This window comes from Kockiozyma suomiensis, assembly GCF_038497685.1.
Source record: "Kockiozyma suomiensis strain NRRL Y-17356 unplaced genomic scaffold V2V93scaffold_11, whole genome shotgun sequence".
Lineage (NCBI taxonomy): Eukaryota > Fungi > Ascomycota > Lipomycetes > Lipomycetales > Lipomycetaceae > Kockiozyma > Kockiozyma suomiensis.
The window spans coordinates 247,334-267,328 of record NW_027117674.1 but is presented as its reverse complement, the minus strand read 5'-3'; the positions used below and the strand labels follow the sequence as shown (position 1 = coordinate 267,328).

The window sequence follows — 19,995 nt, the reverse complement described above, 5'->3', positions numbered from 1 at the left end:
TTCATGATATATTTATAATAATCTGTTATACAGAGTCTATTTTTTAAATCTACCCTAATTTAAAATAACTAGAACTAGTCAATAAGCTCAGTATATTGAACATTAAACTATCCATACAATAAAGTACAAAAAAAAAAAAGAAACAACTCAATAAATAATATTAATACACAAAAGAATTTAAATTTGTTCCTAAAAATGGGATTCAAATTGATTTAGAAGCGCCGTGCGTTAGCTTGCATCCATTGCTTTATTATTTTGCCTCGTAATTTGACAATCAGCGATAACTCCCCGTCAGACCGCACAGATGGACTCTGGACAGCTGACACCGATGCCGACGCAGAAGCAGTAATGACCTCAGAAACTTTGGCGGGAAGTGTTGCCGGCAAAGGTAATGCTGGTGAGCTGTGAGCTGTATGAACTTGGTGGATGGGTTGCTGTCTATGGAGAGGCGTTTGGGTATGGGAAATTGGTGGGATCTGCTGCGCGACAGTAGCGTGTCGAGAGCGTCTACTTGAGCCATAATGAGTTTCTCCTTCATCTGAAGAATCGACCTCTGGTGATGGCGGCGTGAACTTCTTGGCTGCACAGGGTAAAACCGAGCTAATTAGCGGTGTGCGGAAGGTACGCATCGGCTCGCGTAGATCTGGTAAAACAATTCCACCTCTTCGACCAACTGCTCGTCCTTGTCTTCGTTTCCATCTATTTTCACGCTCGCTATCTTTGTCTGCCTTTCCGAGTTCGGCTTCGGAGAGCTCATAGAGAACAGGAGTGTAGTCTCGCAGTTGGTGCTTTGGACGAACAAGCTCTGTGATGGACGGACAAAGTTCCTTCCGAATCTCATCATCTTCAACTGGACGTCCATCAAAAGGATGTCCAACTAATAAAAGGGATTTTGTGAACATCTGAGTCTGTTCGCGAATAGCATGCGATATAGCAGTGAGAAATTCAGGCGCAAGGGACAATTCCTGACAGAGCGTTCTGGCAAAATCTTCCGGATTATTTTGCGGGTCGTTGATGTCCCATTCAAACTGATCAACAAGATTATGCTGACCAATTGTAATGTCGAGTTTAACCATGACGCGCATATCGTCATCTTTGTAGGCTGTATATGGTAGCGATGGATCGACGGTTTTCGCGACCGATGGATCGAAAATGTGTGGCTGGAAATCACTGATCTGTTCCGAGATTGCTCGGACTACTTGAGGGACATGATGTAAAGGGAAATTGTAATCTTCGCAGAGATTTTCGGAAAAGATATCAAGTGGTATCGTTCGCTCATGCATGTTCCAGGTGAAGGTATCGCGAAGACGCATCTTATCAAATTCCATATCCAACCGAACAGGAATAAGCATTTCATCGGCTTCCGACTGGCGTCGCATTTCTTCGCGGGATCTAAAATGATTCATTAATTGATACTCGGACAATAAGAAGCACTATTATCACAAGTGACACCCACATCCTTAATTCTCGGGCAAACCTTCCGAGTCGTCGCCGGTCGCGCGGACCGATAATACCAGACTTCGAAGCCGTGATACCATTGCCAAAACCCGAATACCCTTGACCAAAGACGGCACCTGGATTTGTCTGACGAAGGGGTCGTAGCGATTCATAGTATTCGATTTCTTGCCGTTTCTGGCGTAGGAAGGCTATGTGTCTGTCGGTATGGTCTTTGAATGCGGCAGCTTGTAACGCATCTCTAGCTACGTATTGCTCATATGCCAACTCCAGTGTCGTTTTTGTTCGTTTGCTTGGTCGCTGTTCGTCTTGATGCTGCTGCTGCTGCTGCTGTTGCTCTGGCATCTGCTCGGACTGCTGTTGTGGTCGTTGGGGGAATGGCTGCTGATTGCCACCCTGTCCAATCAACTGACCACCGTCATAGGCACTGTTATTGTTATTTTGGGAAGCAGGTGTACTCTGGCCGTCCGACGGCCACGAAGCCGCGAAAGGACGCGACATTATGCGCGGGGAGTAGTAACGCTTTCGGGGAGCACAAAGTTGAGAACAAGCGCCTCTGCCCCTAGACAATGGCCCGATCCGGAGCCCCAACCCTGGACTGATGTCGTCACGCGAAGTTTTTCAAGAGATTTTCAATTGATTTTCAATCGATTTTCAATTTTGAGTTGCATACATTCATAAGGAAAAATGGCAGAAACTGAAGAAGGTAAGTTGCCCGCAGAAATTTGGTATTAATATCATTACTAACTCTGTGTGTAGTTGACTACTCGCTCGCTAATCCCGACACGCTTACGAAGTACAAGCTTGCCGGTGAGATCTCTGCAAAGGTCCTTGAGCAAGTCAAAGCTGCCTGTGTTCCTGGCGCTCTCATCATCGATGTCAGTATTCTAGGAGACAAGCTCATCGAAGAGGAGACTGCGAAGATCTACAAGGGCAAGAAGATCGCGAAGGGTGGGTTCTTAAGATTTTTTTGATATTTTGTCGATGGTCGACCGGCTTAGTTTTACTGACTGCAAATTTAGGAATTGCGTTCCCTACCGCGGTTTCTCCCAACAATATCGCTTCTCATTTTTCTCCTCTTCCTGGTGAGCCTGAGTCTGAGATTGCTCTTTCGGAGAACGACGTTGTAAAGATCAGTCTGGGTGCGCACATTGATGGATTCGGCGCTATCCTCGCCGACACGATCATCGTTGGCCAAACTGGCGAGGTCGATGGTCGTCTTGCTGACGTCTTCACCGCCGGGTGGCTCGCATCTGAGGCTGCTATTCGCTCGATCAAGCCTGGTGCGAAGAACTGGGATGTCACTGATAACGTGCTTGCCGTTGCTAATGCGTTTGAAACTAAGCCGCTTGAAGATATGCTCTCTCACCAGCAGGAGCGTAACGTTGTGGATGGAACCAAGAGAATTATTCTCAACCCTAGTGAGGGACGAAAGAAGGGTGTAGATTCCATTGTGTTTGAGGAAGGTGAAGTGTGGGGTGTGGACGTTCTCATCACAACCGGCGACGGCAAGGTAAGCTCGATCTTTCAGAATTTAGACGATGTAGCCTAAATCATTAACGTTGGTATTGCGATAGGTCAAGAAATCTGAGACAAAGACTACTATTTACAAAAAGACCGGCAACACTTACAGTCTGAAACTCAAGTCTGCTAGATCTGTTTTCTCAGACATCCAGAAGCGATTCGGTCCATTCCCATTCACCACCCGTGCTCTAGAGGAGGAAAAGAGTTCCCGTATGGGAATTCGTGAGTGCACTCAGCATGAACTTCTTATTCCTTACGATGTTTACGAGGATAAGAAGGGCGAGACTGTCGTGCAGTTCTTCACTACGATCGCGCTGACCAAGAATGGTATCATCAAGATTTCTGGACCCGCCACTCCCGATCTCTCGAAGTTTAAAACCGACAAGGCTGTCACTGATGAGGAATTGCTTAAGGTTATTGCTGCACCTCTTAAGAGTAACAGCAAGAAGAACAAGAAGAAGAAAGCAAAGGCTGCAGGAGCAGATGCTGCTGAGCCTGCCTCTGAGGAGTAAATCTGATATGGAATATTATCTATGGTGCATACTAAATTCAAAATAGTTTTTATGGCTAGGACTTCAAGTCTACATCAGTCTAGAAAAATGCTATATAAAAGTTGTTGTTTAGTAGGGTTTTAGTAGGGTTTGAAAAGAAGTCGTCAACTATATTATTGGGTTGACTTGCTGAGCAAAATCTGCTGATATCTGTCATTGAAAGAGCCCCTGGACGTGAATATTTTGTTATTCGGCTGTAAATATAATATCTACAAGACGTCAAAATAGGGCACCAATAGGCTGAATAGATTGGCACCAATGCTACATAATCGTAGACTAGCTTGAGGTGAAAACCGCTTCCGAGGTCAGGTGATTTCGGCTGCTGTATCGAAATGGACCACGCAATTTACCAGAGACACTTGAGACGCTGTATTAGAAAAGAAACTCCGGGGCGGGAATGAGCTTTCTTAAACCTGAGTTCGGGTTGAGCCTCTAGATGTAGATGACCGTCTACAGGCTTCCCGGTTGTGTAGGAGAGATCTTTGAATTTCCTAATTCGGCATATACTGCCAATACGCCAGAAATTAGTACAAATTTTCAGCATATGAAAGAATGATGCAAAATAGTATACAATTTAATCATAATCCCGTATTTTTCTTTATAAATGCAACAAGTAGATCAGTCCGAAGCTGGGCCGGGTGTTCGTTGGCGAGCCGTAGACGCGAGTCTTTGCGCCCCTTTCGTTCAACTCACCACTCTGAATCCTATCCCATGCAGCGCTCAGCTGCTCAATATCAGCCATCCAAGTTCTTCGCCGGCAATCTCTACAGCAGCTATAATTCTCAAGATTAGAATCATAAACTACTAATTAGGTGATTTATCAGCTTGAAATTTCTCCTTTCCTTTATTTTCGACGTGTGTGTATGAGTTTACCTCGATTTGCTAGCGCCAGCAGCAAGTAGCTAGAGTGCAATCTAGCACCACTCATACTCCACGAAAACTACGCGTCTTTGCTCAATTTCTTTCTGATATTTGGTGCTCTATCCTGTATAGTGTACAATGCCTGTTATCAAGAGCAGGAACAGGCAATCCGCGGACTCCTTGTCGCCGACAGCCGCGTCTCGTTCCGCGACACCGTCTGCGTCAACTCCTCCGCCGTCAACGAGAGCTTCTACACGTGCAACCCCAAACAAATTTTTGCCAGACTGGGTTGAGCCGGAGCCCACTGCTCCTGTACCCGGCGTGAACGGGTTTGCATTGGGTGTGTTGCCGCCGCCTCAGTATGCGGCGAAAAATCGGAAAGGCCTCAAAATTGCTTTTAACAAAAAAGGAGTGACCTCTAGTCCGGCTCCTATAGATCTGGATTTGGGAGACGGAGGTATGACACCGGTACACACAGTTGATCAAGGCGAATCGTCGGGCGCGCAGGCAAAAATATCAGGATCTAAGCCGGTTAAGGCGCGTCGGCAAACGAAACGTGCTTTAGTGGATGATAAAGCTAGTCGACCAGTTTCTTTAGTTTCAGAGTCCGAAAATAGCGATGGCGCTCTGCACGCAGCATATGATCCTTCTAGCGGATCTGATAACGATGAAAATGATGACAATGCTGAGCGCTCAAAGTCATCATTAAAGTCTAGAAGAAAAGATAAAGAGAGTTCTGCAAGTGATGGTACATTGGAAGACATTGACGACGGGGATGAGGAAATTCTGACAGTGTCCGGCTCCAGCTCACCACCCAACAAAATTCTTATATCAAAGGCAAAACCCCCCCATCACATGAACGGCTATACGACTGCTACAGTTGATACAAATGATGCCACAAAGATCAAGTTGAAATTTCAGAAAACCTTTGATGACTACTTTGTCAAGAGCAGTGTTGAACGCGAGAAGCCAGCTCCCAAATCTTATTATACTTCAATGGAATCAACTACACTGCCGCTACCTGCTCTCAAGTTCAGACACTCGGCTCAGTCAGCTCTTTACGACAATGTGACAGATAACAATAAAGCATCGCAATCAAAACGTCAACGAGGTTTTCAAATGACTATGCCATTGACGCCAGACAACTATAGCAAAAAGCCTCGTGGCCGTGTTCCAGTGACGAACGACCTGGACGGAAATAGTCGTACCACTCCGGTTTCTGGATCTGATGAGCAAGGAAGTCGTTCGCGATCCGGTACATTATCGTCCTCAATACCAGAGCCTCCAGCTTCAAGCTCTCAAACCCTGCCGTCTGAGGCTACGGCCTCGAAGTTGACAAGTTCACGCGAATCGTCTGAAGATACTCCAAATCTCTCAAAGACAAAGACACCACGAGCAGAAAAGAATCGGGCTGCTGAGGATGTTATAGAAGTTGCTGGTGAGTCAAAAAAGAGGGCTGCAGCTGAAGCCACTCCTCCTCCTGAGGGAAGAAAAAGACCAAAGCGCGTCAAAATATCGTAAGTTATTCTGTTTTCGACGTTTGTCCATCCTTTCCAACTTTCTTACTGATTTGACTTTTAGGCCTATGAAAAAGCGCTCGACTCAGCGTGAGAGTGCATTCGGTTTTGGCCCATCGACTGATTTACCGAGCACACGATCAGCTGCATATCCTGTAGCAGAAGACCCTGATGACCCGACAAAGGATAACGATGACTTCTGCTCTGCTTGTGGTGGTATTGGCAGATTTTTGTGTTGCGAGGGTTGTCCAAAGTCGTTCCATTTCACTTGTTCTGACCCGCCTTACGACGAGGATAATTTGCCTGAAGGATCATGGTTTTGCAAAAGCTGTCGCGCAAAGCGAGTAAGTAATCTAAGATATGCTTTATTGGGTAGTGCTGACTGTATTTTAATAGTTTCCGCCGCCGATTATGCCTCGAGGATTATTTTCTGAACTTATCGAGCAAATCGACAGACGTAACCCGTCTTGTTTTCTTCTACCTAAAGAGATTAGAGAGCGTTATGAGGGTGTGACGTCAACTGATTTTGGTGAATATCAAGACACGCAAGATATGAAAACAAAGAAACCAAAGTATGAATGCTAATTTTGCCTTTCACGGTCATGGCTGATTCTAACCTTTTGATAGAACTGGATTCCTTGAAGAGCCGGATCCGTTTAGATTAACAGACAAGAATGGAAAGGCAATTTTGTGTTTCAGATGTGGTCTTTCGGCTCTGAATAATCGTAAGATGATTAGTTGTGATGAATGTCCTTTGCATTGGCATTTGGACTGTCTTGATCCGCCGATGAGCTCAATTCCAACAATCTCTCAAAAGAAATGGAGATGTCCGAATCATGTAACTCGTGAACTGGTATGCTAAATCTTACTTGCTAGGTTTTTCATTTTGCTGACTTCGAAGTTTAGATTCATCGTCGGCGGTTGCGTAATGCGCGAATGGTTGACGTCAGTTTACGTCGCGGGTTTATCAACAATGGAGATATTGAAGTTGATAATGAATCATCGGATGAAGAAAACCAGGCCAATAATGAGGTACTCGTAAAGCCATCGCGGCTACATTTTCTCGATAATTGGTCGGAGGATCCATTTGTTAAGTCTTCGGCGTTTGAGCGACGGAAAATCAATACGTATACAGTTGACGATGAAGAAGAGCATGTTGTATACCGACTTTCGGAACGAGGGCTAGTACTTGATTTTATTGATAAAGTCAATCTTTTGCCGCATACAAGAAAGCGTGCGCCTAAACCATTCCCACTAAGTGAATTGGACAGTCTTGTGTTACTTCCATATTCTGAGCGTGAATTTGTACGAAATCTGGCGTATTTTAATCAGCAAGACACACCGGAGGCGATTACTCGACAAAATATTTCGTCTCTTATTGACGCCGCACTTTCACTTCAAGATCCGGTTCCGCTATCTCCGGCTGATAGTGATAGCAACGAAGTAATGGAGGATGCCCCCGGAATTTCTAATCAGCTTTCTCTTTCGTTGCCTGCGTCGGTTGAAAACATGCCCGCAGAAGGACAATCCGAAGTGTCTGACGACAGAGAGGCCTTGCTAGCTATTCAAAAACTTATGAAGGTGAAGGGTAGAGACGCGTTGATGAAATTTTTGCTGAGTGAGTTGACAACTTGAGCTCGATTAGTACATGTTACAGTAGTAGTGTATGATTGATATTTTGTATTATTTGTGGATATTTATGACAGTTTATCGTTGTATCTCTACCTTTTATGGCCAGACCGCCTATATATAGAAGCAGCTTCAGTTGTTTATTAATTGCTGATATCTTCTTCACCTCGCTTTGAGTTCTTGAACAATATTAGTGAAATGTTGAAGAATGTCTGGGTGCTAAGGGCATGATTGCCTAGCTAGGTTGGGCATACTACAACTTCAGTAATATTGCACTTCCATTCAGCTACAAAAGACATTGTAGACACAGAGCCTTTTTCCAATTATTCTAGATTTTCTCTTGAATGTAATAGGAATTTTGTACTGTACACTCGTTGTTTTAAGTTGTAATAGGTAATTTGAAGCTCGGTACAAAATAGTCAAGCAATTAGTAAGCTTTAAACATTCTAAATGATACTGCGGTCTAAGCGTTCAATTTCAGAAGCCTTATCCGCGCTTTCTCTTTTCTTATTCTATTTGTTTATATATACTGTTTTGTCTATATAATAACACATAATTTTCGGTTCCAAGCACTTTTTATCGTATCGCATCTGTATCAAATATGGCCCCCGCGACTGTTACTTTCGTGACTGGTGAGTACTCGTACATTGCTCATTATCGTCAATACCAAGGATATACTCATACGGAACCTCACCAGGCAATGCCAATAAATTGAAGGAAGTTCAGGCTATTATATCTGATAGTGTACCGATGACGAACAAGGCTCTTGATCTTGATGAGCTACAGGGAACTATTTTTGAAGTCGCCGAAGCCAAATGCAAGGAAGCTGCTTCAATTGTGCGTTATTCGTTAATGATTGTTACAACTAATGGTGAGGATAAGAGCTAATATGAATATTGAATAGATTGAAGGACCGGTTTTAGTTGAGGATACTGCGCTCTCGTTCACAGCGTATGGAGGTTTACCTGGGCCCTATATGTAAGTCTAGAGACATCCTTGCTCCCATATATGGCTGATATTGATTCGAATTTAGTAAATGGTTCATGGAAAAAGTCGGCCATGTCGGTCTCAACAACATGCTATCAGCGTATGATGACAAGTCTGCGCAGGCTATCTGCACTTTTGCTTTCACGGAGGGACCTGGCAAGGAAGTTAAGATCTTCCAGGGTGTTCAGGATGTATGTTTACTCAATAACCAGTTCAATTGACAAAATGATGGATTAACCTGGCTATAATTTTAGGGAACAATTGTCGCAGCTCGTGGACCCGTTGGATTCGGGTGGGATCCCTGCTTTCTTCCCGACGGATATGATCAAACGTGTGTTCCAGTAGTTATATAGCGGATCTTAATATTATACTAACATTTGCACTCTGTATAGATATGCCGAGATGCCGAAGTCCTTGAAGAACACTATTAGCCATCGATTCAAGGCTCTTCAGCTGTTAAAAGAGTTTCTGCTGACTAGAGAGTAGACTTGATTTATATGATGCATTGGCTAATTAATAGATTGGTAGACTAGAATATGCTATAATTTTGAATTTTTTTCTGTGAGTTTGTGTAATGTATGATTATTCTACGTAATCTGAAGATTTTCTCTCGTATTATTCCTTAGTCTTCATCCTCTTCTTCTTCATCTCTCTCCTCACTTTGATCGTCATCAATATCTTCATCTTCATCTTCCTCATCTTCCTCATCGTCGCTGCCCTCGTGCGTATTATCAACAATCCACTGTTTGGCCCAAGTAGCTATCCGCTGGCAATTAGATTCAATTTCGTCTTTGGTATCGCTCTGTAGCTCGATCACAATTTCAGGAGCGTAAGCATCTCTAGCATCAGAAAGAATTATTTCCATAATTTCGGAATCCAAATTATCTTCAAATTTGGTTCCCGAATAGCCTCTAAAATATTGAGAAAAAGTTAGCTAAAATTATACAAGAAAATCCCCCGCTTTGATAAAACTGCTTACCGCTCTTTTAAACGGTCATATAATCTAGTGGTGTTAGTCCGCATTACAACAACTAAATCAATCAGACTTTCTGGGAATATATCGCAGACATGCCAATCGATTATTCGTCCTCCATTCTTTAAATCTGGTCTAATCAAATCAACGAGCTGTTTGGATTGATAACGTCAGCAATTTTTGACTACTCAAATATTCTCTCCTCAAAATATGCATACTCTGTCTTCATCCACAAGCTTGCTATTTCTCTCCTCGTCAACTCCATCTTCTAGCGAATGCTCTCCAATAAACTTGTTGATAGAAACGTATGTGAACTCGGGCAGAATCTCAACAAGCCGCTCGCAGTGCGTAGATTTTCCAGTCCCCTAAAAAGATCGTCAGCTTTTATAAGACCTTGCAATATAGTCTCTAGCATACCGGAGTACCGGTGATTATAATATTCGGAAGCTGGCGCATGCTTATCATTAATGGTTGCTGTTCTTTAAAATAACCAAAGCATCAAATAAAAAAAACTACATCGCGCGGCTCAGAAGAATCGGGTAAGGGCTTCAAATGAATTCAAAATATCAGCGGACATCTCCGGACATACTCTGCTTATCGTTCTTCTCCATTATCTTTCAACTGATACAAGAACTGAGTATCTAAACATGCCTGTAAAGACATTTAAACTGGATAAACCGCTGGACTCAGTACCAGCGACTTCTTTGACTCCGGCATCTTTTGCAAAGTTCGGCGCAGTAGTTTCTTCGGCTCAGCAACTTCAAACAATGAAAAACATACCAGCAAACTACGGAACAGCGATAAAACTCGCAAAAGTAACTCCTGTAACTAACAATTTTTCAAATGCGCCAAGCGGAAAAGTGGCAACTACAAACGTGAATCTTTTCAGAAGTTCATATCCTTGGAAACTCGTGAGCAAAACGAGTGCATATGATGGCATCTATCTTGCTGGAGTTCTTGAAAGACATCCATTTTCTACCCAGACATTTCTTCCAATGGGTGTTGATTCTAGAGATATTGCCTATTTGGTGATTGTTGCAGAGACTAAATCTGACGGTGAGGATGAGTGCTCTCTTTGGCCAACTGTTGAGTTTGCGATTCTAATTACGAGAGTTCCATTTAGATGGGTTACCTGACTTGGCGACTTTAAAAGCGTTCGTGGCTATGGGCAACCAAGCTGTTACTTACGGGCCAGGTAATAATCCTCGTACCTTAATCAGTCGATATACTGACTCGCTATTCTCAGGCACATGGCATGCACCAATGGTATCATTACAGCAGGTTTGTTCAACCACACACATCATGTCTCATTCACCTGTTTATTGACATATTTTAGACAATTGATTTTGCGGTTTTGATGAACGAGAACGGAGTTCCCGATGAAGATTGTCAAGAAGTTTATATAGAACCTAGAGTACCAATTGCTTTTAGCACAATTACAACACCGACTGCTCCTGGAAAATTATAAGCACAATTGTTATTAGCATTTTTATGAATATTTATTTTGCCAATAGTTATGTATCGATGAATACACGAGGAAATCATACAAAAAACTGTTTGAGCCAGACATCCTGTTCTATATAGGTACTTTTGAACTTGCAATAAGTCTTACAAATCCCAAGAAATCGCATGTATAAACAGGCTATAAACAGGCTATAAAGGTCACATAAAATTACAACGATTTGCTCTTAGGTACAGACACGAGGTCATAAAATATCTCGTCGAACCGAGTCATCTTCTTTGGTGCCGCTGCCGCCGGGGCAACGGGTGTAATAGGCGCAACCTCAGTTGGAGTCGGCGCAGGGGCTGGAGGAGAGACAAGTACAGTCTCAACAACCTGAGGAGGTCGGATGACTGTTTTGACAATAGCTGCAAATAAAATTAGTAAACAAAAAAGCCATAACTACAAAACTGAAAAAAAGAAATAAAAAAGAAAACTCACGTCTCGGCGGGTTGAACGTCAACAATTCATCAAAGTTAACAACAATCTTTGGCTTCTCAGGTTTCTTCTCCTTAGGTTGCTCATTAGCTTCCTTCGCAACAGCTTTCTTCTCAGCAATCTTGATATTCGATAAATCAAGATGTTCGCGCTCCTCAATCACTTTGTTGAGCTTGTTGATACTTTCCACTGACGTGGTTCCGAGATAGACCAAAACATCACCCTTGAGTAATCTGCCCTTGGGACCGGTAGCGGGTATTTTCTCCAGCGCATCCGCAACAGAGATATGATTAGCTTCCAGCAAACCGAGTACAGAAGGGAATAAGACCTGCTTGGCATCTGCCTTCTTCGAGCCTGCTGCGGCTGCAGAAGAGTTTCCTGTGCCCTTCTTTGGTGTCTCGACTAATTTTGGGGACGGAGCCGGAGGCGCTGGTTTTGTTTCTTTGGGAGCAGGTTTGGGCGCCTCAGCCGGGGCTGCGCTATTATCTACTGGGGTGGGAAGTTCGAGAGTAGCGAGATCATCTTCTGGTTCTGCAATTACACCGATGGTAGTTCCAACTTTGATTTCTTTGGCGCCATCTTGCTTCTGTTTCGCAAAACATTGTTAGAGTCTGTAAACAAAATGCAAAGATGAGAGCGTGAGGATACTGACATAGATTTTGACGAGGACTCCATCATCTTGAGCTTCAACGTCCATTTGGGCCTTATCAGTCTCAATTTCAAGAATAATATCGCCAGCACTAAACGATTCACCTTTAAGCGCAGCAACCGGTTAGTAGCCTGCCACTTCATCCTTTATAATTTACTTACCCTCTTTGACCTTCCACGAAGAGACACCGCCCTCAGTCATAGTCGGCGACAATGCAGGCATAGCAAAATTTGAGGCAGCATTATCAGTAGCAGACGATCTAAAATCTATTGGAAAGTCAGTAGTCTGTGGATATGAAATGAAACGACGAAGCTAGATTGTGCATACTTCGGTAGCAGCAAGCGGCAGGACCGCGCCCGACTAGAGTCCGGCGCGAAGCAACAGCCAAGTGTCTAACCAGAGACATTGGAATTAATCAGAAAAGTACAACTGAATGTAAATTAAAAAAATATATTGGCGAGAAACAATTGACCAGCAATTGCAAGATGAGCCTGTGAGACTGAGCGAGTGTAGAAAGATTGAGAGTGGGATGAGTCGGGATGTTGGCTTCGGGAGTTAGGGTTTTGGAGCCAGTCGCGCCCACCCCCACTCTGGCGGTTACTTGACAATTATATGTTTTGATAGTATTTCTATATAAAAAGATATAAGAAGTAAAAAAAATCATATGAGACTTGTTATATACAATATAGTGCCAATTTACAGAACGCTACTTTCTCGAATCGTCAGCATCAATGATTACGCGATCATCATCTTTCAACACTCTAATCTTCTTCCCAGCCTTGAAATCACTTTCCTTTTCCTTTTCTGCAACAAGCTGCTCAGGAAGCGGTCGACCTGCTTTTAGCAACTTCTTTCTCTGCTCTCTTTCAAATTTTAATCTCTTCTGCTCCATCAGAATTAAATCATCGCCACTAAGTCCCTTTTCTGCTTCTTCAGCTGTCTCTTTTCCAAAAAGTACATCCCAAACGCGGCCGTCCCCCCAGAACCAGCCTTGTCGGTCGACAACCCACGGAATACGCTTCCCTTTCTCAAACAAGAAGATCATAAACTGCGAGCGACTAGCGGTGCCATATAAACCATCGCCAGTCCATACCTTATTCTTTCCGATATTGCGACCTCGATCTATTTCAGATAGCGGCAGAGTAATGACGGGAGAGGCTTGTCTAGGTAATAGCGGGTGAACTACAAATCTAATGTAGGGCTCAAGATCTTTGGTGGCTGGATAGTAGTACATCCGACGGATTATTCGGGTAGGGAACATGACAAAGAGTACGGCGGCTACGGCGGGAACCGCAAATACGGCCACGCTGACCAAAGAACGGATTCCAAGCCATGTTGCGTTATGAACCGGAGGGAGATCGTCGTAATTGCTATATCAATCGTTAGCAAAAGACTAGGCCACTGAAAACCTCTATATCATACTTTATGAAAATTTCGTAACTTTCTCGAAGAGCCCAGTCGAGAAAGAGCAACCCGTAAACAGCAAACACAAATGCGAGAGAGTACAAAACAATAAAATATAGTCTATGAGGCTCTGCTTGATACAACAGAACCTCCGGCTCTGGCGAATTCTCAAGCAGCGTCATCAACTGCGTAAACGAAAGGTTCTTGGATACACGCGGTGTTCGAATCAAATGTAGCTGCAGAGTAGGAAACGATTCTTTAGAAAGCGGCCATTTCGGTACTACCCGATCTTGGATAGCATCAATACCTTCTTCAACAATCTCGTCACGATCAGGCGTCATTCGCATCCTGTTTACTCGTGGAATGGGTGCAGGAGGGTGTGCTCGAGATGCAACATAGGCAGCGTCGGTAGCAGATGGTTGCGTGCCTGCCACACCCTGCTTTGCAGCCGGTGAACGTTTGAGAGTGCGTGGAGGCAATTGCAGCTTTTTCTTGACTGGCTTCCCATTGCTATTGCTCTGATTAGAACTAAATGCTCTAAAGCTTTGAAATACTGAAGAAGAGTATATCGAAACTGGAGTACATCGTATTCTACTCGCTGATGAATGAGCAAGTCCAATTCTCTCAGCTCCAAACAGACGCAGAGAACGCAACAAAAACACCGGCTCCATCCCTTTGCTCTTCCTTTTTTTTCCAATATCGCTTCTTTAATTTTTTTTTCCGGTTTAATATCGAGAATTTGGAACGACATAAAATTAACTTAGCAAACCACGCGCGGCTCAAATAGAGTTTACTCATTAAAGTTTAGGGTTCGGGCGTAAACTTTTCCTTCTCTCCCTCTCTCATGATACAGCTACCTTCTCAAGACACTTTATAACTCGCGATTTCTCCATATCCCAGACAAGGCAGTACTACTCTCCTTCCAATATAATATACTCATAATCACAATGAATCGCGACACCTTTCTTCCGCCAACCTCACAGACATCAAATAGCGCGGCTGCTGCCGGCCGCGCCTACCAGCCAACTCAGGCGATCACCTACCTTTGCGCCAACTGCGCTGCTCCAAACACTCTCAGCCGAAGCGATCCAGTGCGGTGTCGTGAGTGCGGACATCGCGTACTTTATAAGCAGCGAACACGACGAATGGTGCAGTTTGAAGCTCGATGAGTTTTACTGTTCTTGTCATTGCTCAATTTGGAAAGTACATGAACGGAATGAGAAGAGACTGGAATACGAATCGTTTGGTTTTAGTATTGTGGACATATATGTGTCTAAATCATTGGTGTTTTTGTTTTATGGATTTGTACAATACGCGGGTTTATATGCGCCCGAATACTTTATTCTCAAGACTGTGCTCATACATTTTTAAAAAGAGCTCCAGAAATTAAAAGAAATAACATAATTGCATTAAAAAAATATATATAAAATATAAAATATAAAATACAAAATACAACAGAAGATAATACATATCCATAATCAGATTATTTCTTCGAAAAATCATAGCGCAGTCAAATAATACGTACACGTGAAATCAACTTAATCAAATACTAAAGACATACGAAAAGCAACTGCAACATAATTAGCAAAATAAAAAAAAAATCCTTACAAACTCCAACAAGATTAATATCGGTTTCCACACATATACTTTTTGTCCCATATTACTCCAAAATCATCTACAATTTCACCCCACTGGCCTCCAGCCGGCGAAATTGAACCATCCCTATAAGCCTAATAATAATATATGGGGTAACGCCGTTCGCCGGCTTTAGTTTGCTGCCCAGACCCGTTAGATGAAGAAGAGGAAGGAGAAGAATTTACTGTTGCTGGTAATGCGGTCTGGTTTCCAAAAAAGCTCATCGGGCCAGACGAAAGAGGGTACGACGGTCTGCTCTTGTCTAGACTTGTGCGCAGTGATGAAGATAGGCTTCCGGGCTGGGGAGCTACACCTGGCGTGAGCGAGTAACCCTCAGACGAGTGGTTCATAGGCGCATAATATGATGAAGGCTCATATGGCATTGCCGCCTGAGACTGCATATACAACTGCGAAGGCAGACCTAGTTCATGATGTGCTTGATGAGAGTCAGCAGAAGCGCGGCGAACGGCCATAGTGCTCTCGCTGGATCTCTCCATCGAACCAGGCGACGACCCATAAGGTAGTCGCATGTTTGGTAGATTATCGGCAGACATTCTACGAGAGCCAAGATCAACTGAACGAGATTTCATGCCCTTAATACTAGGCCGGCCACGACGTTTTGCGCCAGAATCGCCGTCGGCGCTGCCACCGCCAAGAAGACGCAAGACATCGCCGTCAAGAGAGTCAAGCATTCCTTCCAGTTCAGGAATAGAAGCAGAGTCGCGCGCATTTATAAGAGCATCTCGCGGAGCAGAAGAGCCTTGAACGTGGCCGGCAGCAATTGCAACAGCGAGAGTAGTGGCTGCGGGGTCAGAGGCGATGAGCTGCTTTCCAAATTCGGACAAATCAGGAGGAAGCGAAGCTAGCAGCGCAGTGCGCCCAGAGTCAGTCTGCGGGCCACAGGTCATGGCACAGTCTCGGAGCAAACGCGAATAAGCCTCAAGGTGGTGCGGCAGCTTGTAAAAGACGCACTTGCCGTCGGCGCACGAGTTCCAGAGCTTGGCGGTGGCAGACCAGTCGACAGTGCCGCCAGACGGCATTGTCTTGAGCAGTTTAGCGAAAAGCAGGCGCTCCTCGCGGGAGTAGACAGGGATGACTGCGTAACGACACTTTTGGCGCTTGGCAAGATAGCCGTGCTTGAAGCGAGCCTCGGGGTCGAAGGGCAGGAGGCCAAACTCGGCCCTGGTCGAGTCAGTGATGGCGAGATTCATGGTATTTCTCTCGCCGAGATCTGCAAGAAGAGGCGGTCAGTGACAGAAGACGAGGGGTTACAAAGTACAAGAGACAGAGCAGACCTCTATCACGCGGGATAGCGTCGGGCTGATCGCTGACGTCCGAGGCGGCAAAGGCTGAGTCCGAGACCATGAAGATTGTGTTGAGCGACGGGCGACCGACCTTAGGTCCGTTTGGCTTGGGCTTATTCTTTGTGCCGGGTGGCCTGCCCATTCTCACGCCGTTTTTGGAGAGCGTAGGCGGTTTTGGGGGCTTGCTGCGCCGGGGCTGCTCACTGGCCATAGCGAAGGATATTTAACGCGAAAAATGCGGGGAAGCGGCGAGGAGAAGCAGAAGATTGCAGGAGATTGCAGACAAAACCACAACAAAATACAGCAAAAGGCGCGGCCACACAAATAAGCACGCTCAAAACAGGCTCTGATTGCAGACAAAAGGCAGCAGCAACGCAGGAAGAGGCGGGGCCGGACGAACAACAAAGGGAGGCCCACAACGCGGGGAAGCCATGGATCGAACGCATCCCTAAAAGAAACCCTAACTCGCTTCTGACATCACCCAGTACACACCCCTCAGACGCTGACGCGATAAGATTCGTATTTGGTATTTGTATTTCTCTCTGCTCCTCCTCATCTTTCGCGTCCTGTGCTGCTGCCGCGCAATGCCGGATTCCATTAGCGGCGACGCCTACGTTCGCAACTTGGCGGCCTTCGTCCGCACAAATGAGCGCTCGGTGAGTACCGTTCTGCTGCCCTTTTCCTTCTCTAGGCGCCTGCTAACCCGTTCTTCCTCCTCCCAGCTGGCCAACAGACAACGCCCCGGCAAGCGCGAAGTAGAGGCCTCTGTCTTCTCTTCCCCTCTGCATTCTCTCAAAATTCCCGTCTCGCGCTCAAAGACTGCTCGCCTCTCTCTCACTCCGCACCACCTCTTCTACCTACTCCATCGCTTCAAAGAACTCGGCCTGCCGGTCGGCCCTCTCACCGTCCGTCTCGAGTTCGTTGACCAGCAAGACACCTCCTCTGCCTATGTCTCATTTCTTGATAATGCATACCACAACCGCCGCTCATTCTCCGTCGATCAAAACTCTATCCAATCAGTCTCCACCATGCGCTCGGCAATGTCTGGTGTATCCGCCATATTCTCAAACATGTCCATCAGTAGTAAAGAAAAAGCCAGAGCCAGTCTCGAGCAGGATCTGAAATATCTCTACTCTTCATTCACCGTTCTACCTTCTTTGAGACTCACACCCGACCGCAAAGCAAAAATCATTGACGGCTTCGAGGAGTTCCCTTTCGATCGCGCGGTTCCCCTCATAGCCTTTAAGAACTTAACCTCGTTAGAGCTCATTGACGTCGATGTGCGAGCTTTTTACGGCTGGGATGCCGTATCTGAGCGTCTGAAGACTCTCACAGTCAAGCGCAGTCAAATTGATGACCCTGTTGATCTCATTATAGGCCTCGTACTCGATGACATGGACCAGCGGCGCAAAAGACTCGCCGCAGACATCCCTACTTACGCTACAGCCGACACCGACGAAGGTCCTGAAAATCTTCTTTTATCTCGTGTCCTTTCAAGCGAGCGTGGATCTCGTCGTCGGTCGATGTCGCAAACGCGAACTAGCAGACCAAAACTAGTCGACGACGAACAACCGCGCGCACGCTCGCGCTCTCAGTCTATATCTGCAGTTCGACAGCATGCACGTTTGGAGTCAATATCGCCAGCTAGATCTACAACTTCTTCGATTGTATCCTTTAGATCTTCGCCTTCGCCACCGACCGAACTAGGTCCTCTCAATTGGCACCGTCTACGCATTCTATCGCTGCCAGATAATGGCATTTCTTGCATAACAAACGAAGCGATGATTCCTCTTACTGACTCTTTGCTATCCTTTGATCTTTCGTCTAATTTCCTCGTCGCAATTCCTGCCGCAATGTCATTTCTCACCGCTCTCACTTCATTGAATTTGAGCTACAACCTCATCTCATCTCTTCATTCGCTAGCGCATCATCCACTTCCTGCAATTACAGTGCTTAATCTGCGGGGTAATAACTTGGTTTCTTTAGCAGGTCTAGATCGCATAGTTTCTTTGGAACGGCTTGACCTGCGTGATAATAAACTCACAGACCCGACAGAGCTTGCTCGACTTACGGGTGCTCCGAATTTATCCGAGATATGGGTAATGGGGAACCCATTTGTGAAATCTCATAATTCAACGTATAGACTTACGATTTTCAACTTGTTCAGAAATACACCGGGTTTTACCGATGATATCTTGCTTGATGGGAGCTTACCTGGACTTCTAGAGCAACGGACACTGGCGGAGAGAGCCGAAGAGTATATGCCATCTCCTGTTGCTAATCGGTATTCTTCTAAAGAAGACTTGAAAGAAGAAGAAGCCGAGAAATCCAAAAAAGATGAGAACGATTTCCTACCCAAATTCAGTTTTAGCTTTTTCCGCTCATCCCCGCCTCCTGCGTCAACCGAAGATAGCAAACAAATCAAGAAAAGCACAACATCTGAGAATCAGAATGGGACAGCCAATAACGGTAGAGACGAAATGCCTCCTCCTCCTCCTCCTCCTCCTCCTCCTCCACTTCTTGCACCCAGACCAGTTCGCTCACACCCCGCGATGCGCATAGCAACCTCGAAGCCCAAAAAGAAAGCCGGTCGCAGACGGGTCGTCGATCTTGATCCCGACATGAGTGGCGACGATCAATTAAGCACCAAGACCGGTGGATCTGCGGTTAGTTCTGTCAAGTCGATGGGTACAAGCATATCTCCTCCGCCTGCAATGTCTGAAAGTGATTGGGCAAGTAAAGGCGAAGAGTATCGGAAGCGGATCGAGGCTTTACGGAACGATTTTGGGAGTGGCTGGCTTAGTGTTTTAAGCGAGGAGCTGTAACATATTTATAAACACGGTTATGAGTTTTTTTCTTTTTTCTTTTTGGATATTACTTTTTTTTCATCTTTCTGAGGAGATGCACTTTTATAAAATTGATTTGTTAATTGGTGTTATGCATATGATTTGTTAATGACTGAAGCCGGGAAATTGTACGCCGAGTAGAGGCTGCCTATTAATCTCAAGTAATTTTAATTTTGGTCGACGCTAATTTTTTTTTCAATTTTTTGGGATAATACAAAAATTACTCTAGCATTGAAATTGTAACAATACAGGCGCTGGATGTTTGTGTATATTGATTGTTAAGAGTATTTATATATGCTAACAGTCACCGAATTGGAATTGGTCAGAAGCCGCACAACGCTGATTGAACCAGCAGCTTATTAGCCACTTCTCTTTTTCTATAACAAGAAAGCAACGATTGAATTTTTTTTATCACTGTTAGCCAACAATGTTTAGAATACAGACACTAAATGGCGTAACTATTAATGAGTCTCAGAATGCAAATATATCATTACCGCAGCGCAGAGGCTCGGCTTTTGAAGCAGCTGAACGTGATCGGATTATGGCCCGCGAACGAATGCGGAGATTGCGACAAAAGAGAAAGGAAGAAGGTCTGACATGTTTTGATATATATCTCATATTAACGCCACTATGGTGTATGTTTGAGACTTGTGAAGAACATCGGTATTAACAAAAGAAATCTGTAGCGCTCCTTCTTTCGTCGCTTAAGAAAATATCCCCA

At 44.8% G+C, this 19,995-nt stretch overlaps 11 protein-coding genes across 11 annotated transcripts; 6 read left to right on the top strand and 5 right to left on the bottom strand.

Annotated features, from left to right (window-relative positions):
- Window positions 1-17: 17 nt before the first annotated feature.
- Window positions 18-1,984, bottom strand: V2V93DRAFT_373183 (uncharacterized protein). Its single transcript, XM_066910910.1, has 2 exons — window positions 1,457-1,984; window positions 18-1,392 (listed from the first exon to the last, which is right to left on the bottom strand). The coding sequence occupies exons 1-2, from the start codon at window positions 1,954-1,956 to the stop codon at window positions 213-215; spliced, it is 1,680 nt and encodes a 559-aa protein (XP_066764454.1). The 5' UTR covers window positions 1,957-1,984; the 3' UTR covers window positions 18-212.
- Window positions 1,985-2,101: 117 nt separating this feature from the next.
- V2V93DRAFT_373180 (peptidase M24, structural domain-containing protein) lies at window positions 2,102-3,762 on the top strand. Its single transcript, XM_066910909.1, has 4 exons — window positions 2,102-2,161; window positions 2,215-2,406; window positions 2,478-2,968; window positions 3,033-3,762. The coding sequence occupies exons 1-4, from the start codon at window positions 2,143-2,145 to the stop codon at window positions 3,489-3,491; spliced, it is 1,161 nt and encodes a 386-aa protein (XP_066764453.1). The 5' UTR covers window positions 2,102-2,142; the 3' UTR covers window positions 3,492-3,762.
- Window positions 3,763-4,529: 767 nt separating this feature from the next.
- On the top strand, window positions 4,530-7,543 carry V2V93DRAFT_326521 (uncharacterized protein; the record flags this gene model as incomplete). Its single annotated transcript, XM_066907531.1, has 7 exons — window positions 4,530-4,922; window positions 5,082-5,459; window positions 5,844-5,908; window positions 5,973-6,252; window positions 6,305-6,480; window positions 6,536-6,761; window positions 6,815-7,543. 7 exons carry the CDS (start codon window positions 4,530-4,532, stop codon window positions 7,541-7,543), a joined length of 2,247 nt encoding a protein of 748 aa, XP_066764452.1.
- Window positions 7,544-7,978: 435 nt separating this feature from the next.
- V2V93DRAFT_53625 (inosine triphosphate pyrophosphatase-like protein) lies at window positions 7,979-9,078 on the top strand. Its single transcript, XM_066912724.1, has 6 exons — window positions 7,979-8,169; window positions 8,235-8,374; window positions 8,442-8,515; window positions 8,571-8,715; window positions 8,779-8,855; window positions 8,917-9,078. The coding sequence occupies exons 1-6, from the start codon at window positions 8,139-8,141 to the stop codon at window positions 9,008-9,010; spliced, it is 561 nt and encodes a 186-aa protein (XP_066764451.1). The 5' UTR covers window positions 7,979-8,138; the 3' UTR covers window positions 9,011-9,078.
- On the bottom strand, window positions 9,026-9,972 carry V2V93DRAFT_373171 (AAA domain-containing protein). Its single transcript, XM_066910908.1, has 4 exons — window positions 9,915-9,972; window positions 9,716-9,862; window positions 9,504-9,649; window positions 9,026-9,435 (listed from the first exon to the last, which is right to left on the bottom strand). Exons 1-4 carry the CDS (start codon window positions 9,960-9,962, stop codon window positions 9,147-9,149), a joined length of 630 nt encoding a protein of 209 aa, XP_066764450.1. The 5' UTR covers window positions 9,963-9,972; the 3' UTR covers window positions 9,026-9,146.
- A 132-nt stretch (window positions 9,973-10,104) lies between these two features.
- V2V93DRAFT_373168 (ureidoglycolate hydrolase) lies at window positions 10,105-11,093 on the top strand. Its single transcript, XM_066910907.1, has 4 exons — window positions 10,105-10,553; window positions 10,621-10,692; window positions 10,744-10,778; window positions 10,834-11,093. The coding sequence occupies exons 1-4, from the start codon at window positions 10,145-10,147 to the stop codon at window positions 10,963-10,965; spliced, it is 648 nt and encodes a 215-aa protein (XP_066764449.1). The 5' UTR covers window positions 10,105-10,144; the 3' UTR covers window positions 10,966-11,093.
- Window positions 10,940-12,602, bottom strand: V2V93DRAFT_373166 (uncharacterized protein). Its single transcript, XM_066910906.1, has 4 exons — window positions 12,413-12,602; window positions 12,247-12,351; window positions 12,089-12,189; window positions 10,940-12,022 (listed from the first exon to the last, which is right to left on the bottom strand). Exons 1-4 carry the CDS (start codon window positions 12,489-12,491, stop codon window positions 11,327-11,329), a joined length of 981 nt encoding a protein of 326 aa, XP_066764448.1. The 5' UTR covers window positions 12,492-12,602; the 3' UTR covers window positions 10,940-11,326.
- Window positions 12,603-12,791: 189 nt separating this feature from the next.
- Window positions 12,792-13,830, bottom strand: V2V93DRAFT_326812 (uncharacterized protein; the record flags this gene model as incomplete). The annotated part of the gene is made up of 2 exons (XM_066907538.1): window positions 12,792-13,455; window positions 13,508-13,830. 2 exons carry the CDS (start codon window positions 13,828-13,830, stop codon window positions 12,792-12,794), a joined length of 987 nt encoding a protein of 328 aa, XP_066764447.1.
- Window positions 13,831-14,353: 523 nt separating this feature from the next.
- V2V93DRAFT_373162 (DNA directed RNA polymerase) lies at window positions 14,354-14,909 on the top strand. The gene has a single exon (XM_066910905.1). It carries the CDS (start codon window positions 14,437-14,439, stop codon window positions 14,656-14,658), a length of 222 nt encoding a protein of 73 aa, XP_066764446.1. The 5' UTR covers window positions 14,354-14,436; the 3' UTR covers window positions 14,659-14,909.
- V2V93DRAFT_373160 (uncharacterized protein) lies at window positions 14,876-16,841 on the bottom strand. The gene is made up of 2 exons (XM_066910904.1): window positions 16,420-16,841; window positions 14,876-16,355 (listed from the first exon to the last, which is right to left on the bottom strand). The coding sequence occupies exons 1-2, from the start codon at window positions 16,637-16,639 to the stop codon at window positions 15,220-15,222; spliced, it is 1,356 nt and encodes a 451-aa protein (XP_066764445.1). The 5' UTR covers window positions 16,640-16,841; the 3' UTR covers window positions 14,876-15,219.
- Window positions 16,842-16,876: 35 nt separating this feature from the next.
- V2V93DRAFT_373159 (uncharacterized protein) lies at window positions 16,877-19,630 on the top strand. The gene is made up of 2 exons (XM_066910903.1): window positions 16,877-17,084; window positions 17,151-19,630. The coding sequence occupies exons 1-2, from the start codon at window positions 17,013-17,015 to the stop codon at window positions 19,251-19,253; spliced, it is 2,175 nt and encodes a 724-aa protein (XP_066764444.1). The 5' UTR covers window positions 16,877-17,012; the 3' UTR covers window positions 19,254-19,630.
- Window positions 19,631-19,995: the final 365 nt, after the last annotated feature.